Source organism: Labeo rohita, chromosome 15 (genome assembly GCF_022985175.1).
Source record: "Labeo rohita strain BAU-BD-2019 chromosome 15, IGBB_LRoh.1.0, whole genome shotgun sequence".
NCBI classification, from domain to species: domain Eukaryota; kingdom Metazoa; phylum Chordata; class Actinopteri; order Cypriniformes; family Cyprinidae; genus Labeo; species Labeo rohita.
The window spans coordinates 36,705,962-36,721,414 of NC_066883.1; the positions used below are offsets into that span (position 1 = coordinate 36,705,962).

Genomic DNA, 15,453 nt, shown 5'->3' on the forward strand with positions numbered 1-15,453 from the left:
TTTGGTCTTTTTTTTTGTTTAACTGGAGAGTCATGCATGAGTGAGTGTGTTATATTTAACTGTACAGTGTCTCTGTATGGACATCACGGAGTTCAGCTGAGGTTTCTCAGACCCCGTGTGCGCTCAGAGTCTGTGTAAATGAGATGAGAACGATAAGAGGGTCTTTTCTCTGTGTGTATAATCTCATGAGCTGATATCAGCACTCAGACTGCTGAGATTGACAACACGGTCTTAAATCGACCTACAAGAACCTTCGGCCACCTCTTTCTCGAATTACCCACAGACATGCATTATGAAATGGATCGTTCTAATCCTGTGTTCTGATTGGTCAATCCAGTGTTCCAGTGAAAGACCGTTAATACGACACCACTGGATCTACTGGTAAAAGGTGACGTATATCAGTTTTATTCAGGATTTTTTTTTTTTTTGTAATGTTCAGAAACATTTTCAGTCAATATGACAATATTACTGGTAAAACTTTACAAGGTGCTATTTGTTTACATTAACTACATTAACAAAACATCAATAAAAAAAAAATACTTATTTTAAAGCAACTATTTAAATTAAGACGCATCTATACTGAAATACTTAAAGCATTTATTAGTCTTAATGTTGATTTTTAACATTTACTAGTACATTATTAAAATCAAAAGATATATTTGAACAATTCATGTAACAATTATTAACAATTTATTATTGTTACTGTAAAATTAATAAAAACATTATATAGTTATATATATTAATAATTAAGTAAATGAATTAGAAATTGCATATGTATATAATTACAAATTATATATATATATATATATAAATTAATGATTTTAATTATATTAAGAAAATGAATTATTAATATAGTACAATTTAATTATTTAAAATGTAAAAAATTATTATTATATATATATATATATATATAATATTTAAAAGACAAAAATAAATATTTTATTTTTAATTTTATAATTTAATTTTTATCATTTTAGTTTTGTTATTAGTATTATTTTTATTATTATTTAAATAAATTAGTATTATTAATATAGTAAAAATAAAGTAAATGATTTAAAATGTGAAATAAATATATATTTTTTTACTGAACTAATTGTTACTTAATTGATTACATAATGGGTCCTTCTGATATAAATTTGTTGTTATCATTAATAACATAAATTTTTTATTAATATAGTAAAAAAATTAAATTCTTTAAAATTTGAAAAAAAATAAGACAATTTAAATTTAATAGTTTAATTTTATCATTTATTTTATATTATTGAAATGTTACATTATTGTTATTATTAATAAATACATTTATATATAATATTAAAATGAATATATATATATATATATATATAATTATTATTTTCATTTTTATTTTTAACCCACATATTGTTTTGTGGGAAGAACAGATTGAAACTTAAGTCATTTGCAAAGTTTCGTCAATCAAAGGTGTAACTGAAATTTTAATAATCAAGATGTATTGTGTGCCAAAATATGACATTTTGGTTTCATGCATTTCATATATTTCATATATCATGACAGAGCTGTTGTTTGTTGTTGAACTAGCCTTATACACTAAGGTAAGGTTGGAGTCCACATTGAGAACCAGCTGGTTATTGTTCATACGACCCTTCACCTCTTAAGTGTCCTCACATAATCTGTATAAGGTTATTATTCTAAATGCGTTTTCTTGTTGCTTATTCACCACGTGTGATATAAGAATGATATTGGTGCATGCATGTTTATCGGTGTCTTTATACCCGTATGATTGGATTAGTTGTGCATCTTCATTACTTCGGCAACCCAGAGACACTAATCTCGCTGACGGGAAGGAACCGTTAGCGGTGGGCGGAGTCACAGTTTACAAATACCAGCTCTGGAAACTGCCGTCCGCTTACACTTTAACTCAACACACAACTGAACACAGACGGGTGAGTTACTGCAGCAACACCACATCACAACTTGTCACATATGTAGGCCATTAAGGCCAGAGAGAAACACATATAGTGATTATGGTGAAAAGTATTATTTTTATTATTATTACTATTAATAAAAGTGGTGTACATTAGACATCTTATAAATAACAAATACATAGTAATGATGTGGTGATAATAATGCTGTAATTATAATAGATAGTTCTTACTAATTAATAATGGAGTAATTAATATACCAACTGGTGGCAGACAGATAGATGGACAAACAAGCAAACATGTCATGTTTGTGTTGAGGTGTTACACTAGATTAGTGTCGTGAGTCATCGGCTCAGAGCTAAAACTGCTGATGAGCGTCTGTGTGATTACAGATACGCTTTCGCTACTCATAATATTTTGATTTCAATATTTAGGATATTAACTGCTGATAATGAATATTAGTACACACAGCCTTCCTGTAGCTCAAACTGTAGGTCATAGGTTCGAATCCCACAAAAAATGAATTTTGGATTAAATCATCTGTCAAATGCAGAAAATTAATAAAGTATTTATTGATGATCATTGAGTCTCTTTCCGCTTTAGCAGACAGAATGAGTCCCAAACACGTCATCTACAAAAAACTCTCCAGAGACAAATCTGTGAGTATCTGTCCATCCGTTTGTTTCATTGTATCCTTTGATTCTTCTGTTCTTTGCCAGTGCTGTTTTTGTTGTGTACATGCAGTGTTGGGGAGTAACTAGTTACATGTATCTAATTGCAAAATAAAAAATTTGCAAAATACAAAATTACAAAATAAATGCAATTTATTTATTACAGTTAGTGAGAAAAAATGTGTAACTAAATTACAGTTACTTAGTTACAAATGGGGTTACTGCTCTAAATTGACTGCTCTAAAATAAAATACCAATGTTTCAGGAGTTTAGGGCACAGAATGGGACACGTGCTTATTTGATAACTGTTTGAATTTCTATTCATGGTTTATTTTTTTTAATTAACAGTTTTTATGCATTGTTAGATGCCAGTGTTTCCTGTCATAGCTATGCAAAATTAATGTTTAATTTATTTATTGTTATTTTTTAAGTACCATAGCTATCGAATTATATTTTTTAAATCTGTATTTAACCTCAGAATAGTCTTGAAGTAAACAAGGTGTTAAAGTCTGATTTTGCAGGGGCTGTGCTTTAAAATTATTTTTTTATAATCTTAATTTAAGTGCTGAATTATTTTTAAAGTCTTATAGTCATCAGTGTTGATAACCTGTAAGGTTAACACTGCCTCATTTAAATGTTTGAAAATGAGTTTTAAAAAATGTGAAATTTAAATTTAGAAAAGTAGTCAGTTACATCAATAAAGTAACTGGAATAGTTACACTACTATACTAATATATTTAACACTACTTATTTATATTTAATATATTTAACAGTTTTTTCATGCACCTGTCAGATTTGAGATTTTGGGCTTTTAAAGACTAGTGGAAAGAAAACATCCGAAAGATACTTTTAAGTGTTTCTTCTATAGCACTTTATCTATTTGTGTCAATAGATTTCAATTACAATACATATTTTTAAAGGCCGTTTTCCCAAAATGAGCCTTTTCTTTTATAGTAAGCTATAAATCTCTACTTCAGTAACACTTACACACACCAGACTTTACATGTCTATTCCTGTCTACGTCTTGGAGGTTTTTACAGAGGGGTTTGTTCATATATAATTTACTTGATTATATACAACATTTTATTCCCCGAAAAATTGTAAAAAAAAAAAAAAAAAAAAAAAATATATATATATATATATATATATATATATATATATATATATATATATATATTGTTTTCTGTCTGTTCTAAGTATTTTCTGAATTATGGTGTAACAAAATGAGATACCCCAAATTCCCTCTCTAAAAATATTTAACTTAATATGTCAAATTTTGAAACTGACTTCATCCAGTGTTTAGATTTTTGTACTAGAAATGTATGCAAATTATCCCAATTTTATTAAATAATGCCTCATTTGCATATTTGAACCTAACATTCAAAAAACTTGTAATACAAAAAATGTTTGCAGATATTAATGTGATCAATCAATTGGGTAAGGCGATTTTTTTTTTTTTTTTTTTTTTTTTACCCTATTCACCTGCAGTGTCTCGCCTTAAATAGGTTAATTTGTAATCTGTAACTTGTTACATTTCCATAGTAACCTTCCCAACACTGTGTATGTCGCATAAGTTTAGTGTCTGTCATCAGTGATTGGTTAACCGTGTGTGATGTCATAGGTGGGCGTTTACATGGGGAAGCGGGATTTCGTGGATCACTGTGATTTTGTTGATCCTGTTGGTGAGTTGAACAGCCAATCAGAGCTCACATGCAAATCATAGCTCTCAATATGCTTCCACACCTGCGTAATTACCGTATGGGCAGCAGGATAAGAAAGGATATTTTTTTTGCCAGACAATCCCAGATGTCAACCTGAGATTTGAACTTAACTTAATTTTTCAGTAATTTAACAACAAAGTTGCATATTCGTGGTCCTCTTATGTCCGTTAATGGTCACATGACATGTAGATAAATGTTTTTAATAAGGGTTGTATTTATTTACACTACCAGTCAAATGTTTTTGATTATTTATTTGATCCAAAGCACAGAAAAAGCAGTGAAATTTTTAAATATTTTTACTATTTAACATAACTGTTTTCTATTTGAATATATTTTAAAATGTAATTTATTCCTGTGATTTCAAAGCTGAATTTTTAGCATCATTACTCCAGTCACATGATCCTTCTGAAATCTTTATAACATTCTAATTTGCTGCTTAAAAACATTTTTTTGTTATTATTATGTTGAAAGCAGCTGAGTGGAATTTTTTTTAGTTTTTTTTTGATGAAGAGAAAGTTCGGAAGAACAGCATTTATGTGAAATAGAAATCTTTTGTAACATTATAAATGCCTTTATCATCACTTTTGATCCATTTAAAACATCCTTGCTAAATAAAAGTATTAATTTCTATAATTTATTTAAAAAAAAAATTACACTGACTCCAAGCTTTTGAATAGTATAGTGTATGATGTTACAAATGATTTTTATTTTAGATAAATGCGGAATTTTGGATCTTTCGGTTCATCATAGAATCCTGAAAAAATGTACTAAACTGTTTTAAATATTGATAATAATCATAAAAATAATAATAAATGTTTCTTGAACAGCAAATCAGAATATTAGAATGATTTCTGACGGATCATGTGACACTGAAGACTGGAGTAATTTTGTTGAAAATTTAGCTTTGAAATCACAGGAATAAATTACATTTTAAAATATATTCAAATAGAAAGCTGTTATTTTAAATAGTAAAAATATTTCAAATTTTTACAGTTTTTACTGTACTTTAAATCAAATAAATGCAGGCTTGGTGAGCAGAAGAGACTTCTTAAAAAAAAAAAAAAAAATTAAAAATGTTCCTGTTCAAAAACAGTAGACTTAATAGCATTAGATGAATCTAAATCATACTGAATCTCTCTTTGTCTTGTGTGTCAGATGGTGTTGTGCTGATCGACCCCGAGCTGGTGAAAGGAAAGAAAGGTGAGACACACATTTACAGAAGATGGCAGTGCTGAGCTGCTCATCACACCTGTCAATGAATTAAATCCTGTGTTTGTTTTGTCTCCTCTAGTCTATGTCATGCTGTCCTGTACGTTCCGGTACGGTCGGGATGATATGGACGTGATGGGAATGGCGTTTCGCAGGGACATCTTCCTGTGCACTCGACAGGTCTATCCTCCTCTGCAGGACAAAGAACGCAGCATCCACACCAAAGTACAAGAGAAGATCCTGCGCAAACTCGGGGACAACGCATATCCCTTCTTTTTTGAGGTGAAAATCATTCTGGTCACTTTTATTCATGTAGACAGCAGCTGACAGAGGAAAACTTTTACTTTAAGTGTTGTAATTTCTAAAAATGCATGTGTTTTCTTTCAGTTTCCAGATAACCTGCCATGTTCAGTGTGTCTGCAGCCGGGGCCGACAGATGTAGGAAAGGTAAACGTCATAATCATAAATATTCAGTGTACTGATACTATTAAATTGATTTTTTTTATTTTAATTTTAGTTATTTTTATTTTTAGGTAATTTAGATGTAGTTGTTTATTTCTTATGTAATATTTTATATTTTTATCTGTTGTAATTTTATTTTATATATTTATACATGTAGTATATTTAAGTTTATTTCAGGTAAGGAATGGGTTTTTTTTCATGCTGTTAGTTTTAGTTGTGTAATAAACCTGGTTTGAAGTGTATTTGCGTGATTCATTGGAGCACAAATGTTTGTGTTTGTGCAGCATTGCGCAGTTGAGTTTGAGGTGAAGGCGTTCTGTGCAGAAAATCAAGATGAAAAGGCCCAGAAGAGGTGAGAAAAGTCACAAGCACACAGACCAACATAAGACACCCTAAAAGAACAAAACCAGACCCAGTAGAAGACACCTCAAGGCCCAGACCAGGTCCTTGCAATATATAAACTGCATTACAAAGTCCTACGTTATGCTGAAAAAAAATTATGCTGATTTGCCAAAAAAATGGCAATTAGGCTAATATTACCTAATTTGACGATACCTAATTCAAAAGTATCAAATGCTCAAATAGCTTAATTTTTAAAAATCATGTTTTTTTCATTGTGCATTCCAGTTAATCTCAATCAAACTGCAGTTTGCTTATTTTGATGAAGTGAAAATAACTATATGTGTGTGTGTGTGTAACAAAAGCAGTCAAATGTCAAACGTTTCAAAGTAAAAATGTTAAAATGTACACTACCGTTCAAAAGTTTGGGGTCAGTAAGACTTGTAATAGTCTTTAAAGAAGTCTCTTATGCTCATCAAGGCTGCATTTATTTGATTAAAAATATAGAAAAAAAAAAACAGTAATATTGCAAAATGTTTTTACAATATAAAATAATGTTTTTTATTTTAACATACTTTAAAATAGAATTTATTCCTGTGATGAAAAGCTGAATTTTTATCAGCTGTTACTCCAGTCTTAAGTGTCACATGATCCTTCAGAAATCATTCTAATATGCGGATTTATTATTAGAATGATCAGTGTTGGATAATATCAGTTTTTTGGAACCTGTGATTTTTTTTTTTTTTTTTTCAGGAATCTTTACTGAATAACAAGTTTAAAAAGTACAGTGTTTATTCAAAATATAAATATTTTATAACAATGTAAATTATTTATTATTAACTTTTAATAAACTTTTAATTATTAACTTAATACATCCTTGGTGAATAAAAGTATTAATTTCTTAAAAAAAAAAGAAAAGAAAATAAAACAATAAAAATGTACTGACCCCAAACCTTTGAACGGTAGTGTATCTTTTAACTTTAATATATGATAAAATATTACATTTAAAGACATTTTTGTTCACAAAACCGTTTTCTGTGTCTGTTTGGATGCAGTAAAACACCCAAATGTAGCACAAAACGTCTGGCTCACATTTGCATTATATTTGTATGTAACCACTGTTGTTGTAATTTAGTTTGCATCTAAAAAGAGGTCATACCATTTACCTGAGAGGTTAAAATACGTTAGAAAACCACACTATTTATGCTGTTTTGTGTTCATCTGCTTCATACATTTGCCCTTTTTACATTACATTGTCATCACTTTATATAGACTAATACAATCAGATACAACTTTTTCGCTTATTTCAGTTAATGTCATAAAACTAGCAAGTTAAGCCAGTAGTAGTACTGACAGTGTCGTTTAAACATGGCTGAAGATGCGAAAATCGGAGGAACAGACGAATCGATTCAACTGAGTGAGTCATTTACTTTGGAACCGCTCCGATCGATTCAAACAGACCAAAATATGCATTCATTGTCCAGTTTCGACATCGCTTATAATGATATGAAAGTCCCGATTTGAAATGGTGGTTCGCGAATCTTTTGATTCAGATCAGGACTTCGGAGCGCGTATTGAAAGACAGTTAAGTTATAAAAACAAAACAAACAAAAAGAAAAAAAAGGAAAAAATACGCAAATACGAATCCCTTAAGAAAATTGACCATGGCTTTATTATAGTAGAAGTGTAATAAGTGCAATTTATGTTTGGGTTCAGTTTGACTACATATACAACAAGGGTTGGTGTAGCAAAACCAATGCAGTTTTCATTGCTTTAGGATTGACAGAACGTTGGATAGTTTCCATATATTCGTTTAGATCAACTTTGAATAAAGAAAAGAGAAGTTTAGAGACAGATTATGTGTGTGAAATTTTGCTAGAAGAAAACAAATTAAGTTCTATTTTCCTATATTCTCTTCTGAGTAGTCAAACAATTCAAAGAAAACATCTTTAAAACAGAAAAGTCAATCTCAAAATGAGACTGGATGAACATTTAAAATTTCTGATCAAAATGTCTCTGTGTGGGTACATTGACAAACGTGAATGAATCTTCCTCAGAGGAGTGACAAAAACAGCAACTCCCTTCTATGTTTGACTTATAATTACATCCATTAGCTTCTTGTGAAATTTGGATGCACTCATTAATATGTTGTTTGACCTCTTCATATTTAAGGAGAGAACTATACTGTAGTTTCCAAAGTCAGACATTGATTGTTTTTACTTTCAAGGGTTTAGAATTTAGATGCTATGACATGTCCCTACCAATATCAGACACTACTCAATCATCTAACCAAAATCAGCTTTTTGGACAATGTGCTCTCTCTGTCTTTTTGCAGGAGTTCAGTCCGTTTGGCCATCAGAAAGATCCAGTACGCTCCAGATACATGTGATGCGGCTCCATCGGCGGAGACCACCTGTGAATTCATCATGTCTGATAAACCGCTGCACATGCGTGTCAGTCTGGAGAAAGAGGTGAGACGCCCTGTGCGCTAAACTCTTTCTTTAGAATCAGTTCAAGTCAGAATCAGTTCCTCAGAATCAATGCAATTTGATCGGAGCACATTCTAAAGGCTCCTTTTGCAACCATAAATAAACATACAATCCACAGATAAACATAAATAAATTAATTGAGCATGTGACTGTTGATTTTTCAGATATATTACCATGGAGAGGAGATCAACATCAGCGTGGAGGTCGACAACAGCTCCAACAGGAACGTGAAGGACTTGTCAGTGTCAGGTACGAAAACACTTTTTACTTTAAAACTGATAAGAAACTGTGTTTTCAGTGTTACGGAGTGTTTTCTCTGTTTCTCTGACAGTGGAGCAGATCACTAATGTGGTGCTTTACTCAAATGACAAGTATGTCAAATCTGTGGCCCATGAGGAAACCACGTGAGTACAGACACACCATTATTATACTTACAGGCGGAGACAGTGATGTCACATACTCTTATGACATCATAAATGAGCTTCCATAGTACAAGCATAAAAATAAAATAAATAAATAAGCATAAAATTATATATTTGTAAAATATATATTTAGATAGAAAACGGTTATTTGTGATGTCACAGAGACACTATTCCGTCTGGTACGAGTCTGAAGATCTTTTCTAACAATGTAAATCTATGCTATCACTTTTTATTAATTTAACACATCCTTGGTGAATAAAAGTATTAATTTCTTTAAAAAAAAAGAAAGAATAAAAGAAAGAATGTACTGACCCCAAACTTATATATTGTTAGATTTGTATATTGTTAGAAAACCTTTCTGTTTTAAATGAATGCTGTTCTTTTTAACCTTTTATTGATCAAAGAATCCTGAAAAAAGTATCACAGTTTCCAAAAAAAAAATTTAAGGCAACACAACTGTTTTCAGCATTGATATAAAATCAGCATATTAGAATGATTTCTGAAGGATCATGTGACACTTAGGACTGGAGTAACAGCTGATGAAAATTCGGCTTTGCATCACAGGAATAAATTATATTTTAAAGTATATTAATATAAAAAACATTATTTTATTTTGTAATAACATTTTGCATTTTTTTCTGTATTTTTGATCAATTAAATGCAGCCTTGATGAGCAGAAGAAATTTCTTTAAAAAAAACAATACAAGTCTTACTGATCCCAAACTTGTGAGCGGTTGTGTGTGTGTATATATATATATATATATATATATATATATATATTAATTCATAGTTTTATTCAGCAAGGAAACATTTCATTGAACAAAAGTGACAGTAAAAACATTTATAATGTTACAAAAGATCTCTAAAAAATAAAATGTATCACAATTTCAACAAAAATATCAGACAGCACAACTATTTTCAGCATTGTTAATAATCAAAAACGTTTGTTGAGCAGCAAATCAGCATATTAGAATGATTTCTGAAGGATCATGTGACACTGAAGACTGGAATAATGATGCTGAAAATTCAGCTTTGATCACATGAATCAATTACATTTTACTTAATATTCACATAGAAAAATATTGATTTGAAATGGTCATATTTCACATTATTAGAGTTTTTACTCTATTTTTGGTCAAATAAATGATGAGCATCAAGAGACTTGTTTTAAAAACATTACAAAGTCACCAAACTCCATACATATTACTGTTTAAACTTAGCCTGGCGTTTAATTACCAAAAAAGGTCAAATTTGCTGCGATAGCATTTCTAGAAGAGTTTCAGAGGGAGTGACTGTAAATCTGACGTCTTCCTGTAACTGCTGTAATCCATCTCTCTGCATTTTCTTCCTCTTCTGGAAAGTTGTGGGAACACAGTAGTGGATTTTTGTGTTCGCTGCTGCAGCAAATGGGAAAGCAAAAGTTATATTGAATGATCTCCCATGTACCTCTGTAGAAGTTCCTTGAACATTCCTGTAAATGTGAAAAAGGTCCATGTGGTTTATTGAGTTTGTCGCAGTGCATTCTGGGATTGTAGATTCCGGTCCAAATGAGGTATATTACAATAACGCTGTGTTATTCTGACTTCCAGTATATGATTAGGAACATATCTGATACTCACCAAGTTCAAATGTAACATTAAGGGAGTCTCAGCTTTATGATGTCACTGTCAGGATGTTACATTTATGTATCATTATTTTGTAACATTTGTGTTCTCTGTTCTTTTTGTGATGTCACAGAGACACTATTCCGTCTGGTACGAGTCTGAAGAAGGTTTACACCCTCTGTCCTCTACTGGACAATAACCGTGACAGACTCGGACTCGCTCTGGATGGAAAACTAAAGCATGAGGACACTAACCTGGCCTCCTCCAGCATGTGAGTGCAGAACAGAGCATCTATATACTGTCCAAAATGATTTTTCGATGTGTATTTACTATAAATTGTTATTGTCATTTTTTTTCTACTTCAAAATTTCATGTTTAATTCAATGTCTTATTTGTTGTTTCTTTGTAATTGTGAATTTCACTTTCAATTTCTGAGTCAAAATTGTTCCAAAATTTCTTCTTTAGACTTGGTGAAATGTAACATTGCATCACTTGCTCACCAATGGATCCTCTGTAGCGAATGGGTGCCGTCAGAATGAGCGTCCAAACAGCTGATAAAAACATCACAATAGTCTACAAGTAATCCAGTCCATCAGTTAACATCTTGAGAAGACAAAAGACGAAACTAAATCCATCTTTAAGATGTTTTTAACTAAATCCATAATCCATAATAATGCTTCCTCCAGTGAAAAAGTCCATCTCCTGTTGTCTCTCACATCAAAATCCAGCCACGTATTTGTTTAGAGCTGTTTTGGCTTGTAAACGATGCTTGATCTGTGCAGATTTCTCTCCTGATTCAGACCAGATCACGTTTTCACTGGAGGAAGCTCGTATTTTAGCTGAAAGCAACGGTTTGAAGTTAAAAACGTCTTAATGATTTGTTTCTTACAAACAAGATGTTAACTGATGGACTGGAGTGGTGTGGATTACTTGTGGATTACTGTGATGTTTTTATCAGCTGTTTGGCTCTCATTCTGACGGCACCCATTCACCTGAGAGGATCCATTGGTGAGCAAGTGATGAAATGCTACATTTCTCCAAACCAGATGAGGAAACAAACTCATCTACATCTTGGATGGTCTGAAGATGAGGATATTTTCAGCTAATGATAATTTTGGGCTGAACTAATCCTTTAATATTCTCTACAGTGTAAAGGATGAAGTTCTGAAGGAGATTCTGGGCATGTTGGTGGCTTATAGGGTGGTGGTGAAGTGTAATGCAGCTGGGTGAGTGAACATGAGCTGTTTGCTAACCAAACTAATGTCTGATTGTTACGGAAGATACTAATGGCTTTATTTCTGCTCTCTTACAGCATCGTTGGATCCAGGTGAGTGTTGAATCCTGTAAAGTTGTCTCGACTTTGTGAGCGTGTACATTTGTAATCATGCATGTAATTGTGTGTGTGTTTCAGTGAAGTTGCTGTGGAGGTTCCCATCAAACTTATGCATCCCAAACCTGATCCAGGTGAGCTGATCACATTGCCAAACCTGAAATTACAACTATTTTCTTTCACAGAACATGGGTTAAAATCATTCTTCATTTTCTAAAATAAATTAAAAGGACATACAGTAGTACTACAGTACATGGAGTAAATTTTACTCACATAAACTATATTATCAGTAATAAATAACCAGATGTTCATCCACCTAGGGCAGTTGTAAACTCATATTAAGTATTAATGTTGACTTCCAAGATAAGTTCTAGTGGTATTTTAGTATTACTGAGCTATTATTATAGCTTTTATTAGTTTGTTTTTCTATTTATATTTTCTGTTTAAGTTTTTGTAATTTTGTTGTGTTTGCAATAAATAAATATGCCTACGTAGATTTTATTAATTTTTATTATATTATATTTAAATATTTGTAATTTGTTTTATTTAATTTATATTACATAGTATATTTATAAATGTATATTACATTTAGTTGTGTACATTTAGAGTGAATATGTGAAAAGCTGCAATACTTGAATTAAAATAAACCTTAACTTAAGAACAAAAAAAAAAAAAAAAACTTAAAATAATATTATTTCAGCTAGCTGAAATAATATTATTTTAAGTTTTTTTTATTTTATTGTTCTTAAGTGTGAAAATGTTTTTTAATGGGTTTATTTTAGTTAATGATAATAAGCCTAACAAATGCATCACTGTAAACATAATTTGTGTTTGTTAAAAAAAAAAAAAAATGAATCAATTACTTTCTGATGTCATGTAATCGGACGTTTGAATGGGATTTAAAAGACAATTAATATTTAATAAAATTAGACATTTTACATGCATTGACTATCAGATAAGAACAAAAATAAACTGAATTGAGGTGGATGACAACTTTGCAACATTGACACTATTATTGAACTGAATTGAAACAAATAAATAATGACAATTCATTTTCTATAGAGCTGAAATTTGATTTGTGTCATACCTGATGCATTTTACAACATTAGCACTGTTATTTTCCTCTTTTGAAAGCTGCTGTGTCAGTCTGTATTGTATACAACACTATAGAAATAAATGTGACTCAGCTTGATCTGATAATAACTGAATGTTATCTGCTTTATTTTCTCCCTGTTCTCCTCATCCTAAAGAGAGGTAAGCCATAGTTATAATTCTCCATTGTAACTGTCCATTATCTGGGTGTATATTCAGTAGGGATCATGTGATCTTATGCTATATGTGCTGTTATATAATACCCTCCATATAGAGTCTTCGTGTCTCTGATTCCACGTGTTCGTTGCACAGTGTGTGGTGTTCACTTCCCTGTCTTTAATCTGCAACACTGCACACTTACACTCTTGAGATGATAAACGATCCGCGTTAGCTCTGGGAAGGAAAGTTGAGAGTGCGAGGATCGTCGATATCGGTGTCCCATCTAAATGCGATCTGTCTCTTGTGTGGAGTCCCAGTTTAGTGTCGTTCTTTCAGTAAATCTGTTGTTTGTGTTCAATAGAAACTGTATTCTGACATCAGAACAGGGGTGTGTGTCGCGGACATAAAACACCTTTGTTCCTGTTTTCTGATTTACCGTTTCCTCTTCATCTTCACATCTGGGATTCTATCACCATTGATTGGAATTCTTGTTTGTCTCTTTGTGTGTTTAGTGAAGACACAACTGACCTGGTGTTTGAGGAGTTTAAACGCTCATATCTGAAAGGAGTCATCGGCGACGATGACGAATCTCCGGCTGAGCCTTGAGAGCCTTCTCCATGAGTGTTTTGCATATAAAAATTCATAAGCATTTATGGATGCATGTTGCTAAGTGAGAAAAAACAATCGGCCGAATCACCATTTATGCTGCAGTCTCCATATAGTCACTGCAAAAAATTATATATATTGTAGCTAAATCGATCATGGCTGTTAAATATTTGCATTTTGATCCATAAGAACCAAAACAGGTTCTCCTAAAATAAAAAATCATTATTTAAAGTGTGAACGTAGTATAAAAGGCTCTTTAAAAATACTGAAATAATAAATCTAGAGCTTTCAGCAAGGATAAACTGTTATATAGTACATTTTATTAGTCATAAGTAGATGTATTACATAGAAACCTAGAGGAAAATACTGTTGTTATTTGGTCTGTAAATGCTTTGAGCTAAAATAAAACACTTTGTGACAGCAAAACATCTGGGTTTACATGATCTCTATACCAAAAGACTGCAAAAGTGCAGCTTCAAAGCCCTGTGACATATAACATTTGGTAAAGTCTTGTAAAATTAGTTTGATTAACCAATGGAGCATTTCTTATTGCATTAAAAATAATATGTGTATTTTAATGCTTATTTGAGTATTGCATTGTTTAAATATTATTATAGTTTTCATTAATCTTTTGAATTGTTTTTCATTTTTATGTATTTTAGTACTTACAGTTTTATTAGACTAGATATTAAGTTAGGATGTTGCCTGTGTAGACACTAGAAGCAAGGCAGCTTGCTAGAGCTGTTGTATTTGAAAATTACTAAATTAAACAATTAATGTTCAAACATGGCTAAATTGCTCATTGACTCTTCCTAAGGCTTTTTTTCAGGTAGTGCCTTGTGGATCTTGGTCTGATCTGATTCATTCAGGTGAAACCAGTGTGACTAGTTTAAGTGGAAAACAATCAAAAACAAGGAGACAGATTAATAGTTTACAGTTTATTGGAAATATAAGGGTAATCAATACACGGAACATAAGCATGAACATGTGTTGTGTCATATTGTTGCAGGGTCATTGTTAAAATTCACAGCGTCCAAGATAACGTTTGTATGGGTGGGCCGGCTCTTCTCTGGACCCATGTAAGCAACATCATAAGATGTTTCCCAACATGTTATGTGTCTGGATAATCCACACTCAAAAGATGTAAGCCCAAAGTAAAAAGACTTTCTTTCTCTCAAACCAGTGTTTAACACATCGATTGTGTAAGGCAACACCTCTCTTTCTTGTACCTCTTAAATACTTCTGTCCGCTCACCTATCCTGAGACACACATGCACCGGCCCACCCGGTTTTCCTGTTCTCATTTTTATTATTCACAGTGTGTGTCCACTGAATAGCTGGAAGGATGATATAACAGCTGATTGGTGCGTTCCTGCTCGTTTTTCATTCTTTACAAACATCCAGCTAAAACGTGTCTGTCAAGGGAGCGACCTCCTAACTGATCTACCTCAC

The 15,453-nt window shown here is 31.8% G+C and overlaps 1 protein-coding gene across 2 annotated transcripts; it reads left to right on the forward strand.

Moving 5' to 3' along the window:
- The first annotated feature begins 1,799 nt into the window (after positions 1 to 1,799).
- On the forward strand, positions 1,800 to 14,761 carry sagb (S-antigen; retina and pineal gland (arrestin) b). 2 transcript variants are annotated; one of them, XM_051128500.1, is made up of 16 exons: positions 1,800 to 1,919; positions 2,502 to 2,557; positions 4,191 to 4,251; positions 5,446 to 5,490; positions 5,582 to 5,781; positions 5,887 to 5,946; positions 6,246 to 6,313; positions 8,636 to 8,771; positions 8,954 to 9,038; positions 9,121 to 9,193; positions 10,949 to 11,086; positions 11,964 to 12,041; positions 12,128 to 12,142; positions 12,227 to 12,279; positions 13,396 to 13,399; positions 13,909 to 14,761. In XM_051128500.1, exons 2-16 carry the CDS (start codon positions 2,510 to 2,512, stop codon positions 14,000 to 14,002), a joined length of 1,158 nt encoding a protein of 385 aa, XP_050984457.1. In that variant the 5' UTR covers positions 1,800 to 1,919; positions 2,502 to 2,509; the 3' UTR covers positions 14,003 to 14,761. The 2 variants fall into 2 exon arrangements, with proteins under 2 accessions (XP_050984457.1, XP_050984456.1); XM_051128499.1 differs by lacking the exon at positions 13,909 to 14,761 and having other exon boundaries at positions 1,894 to 1,919; positions 2,509 to 2,557; positions 13,396 to 13,700.
- Positions 14,762 to 15,453: the final 692 nt, after the last annotated feature.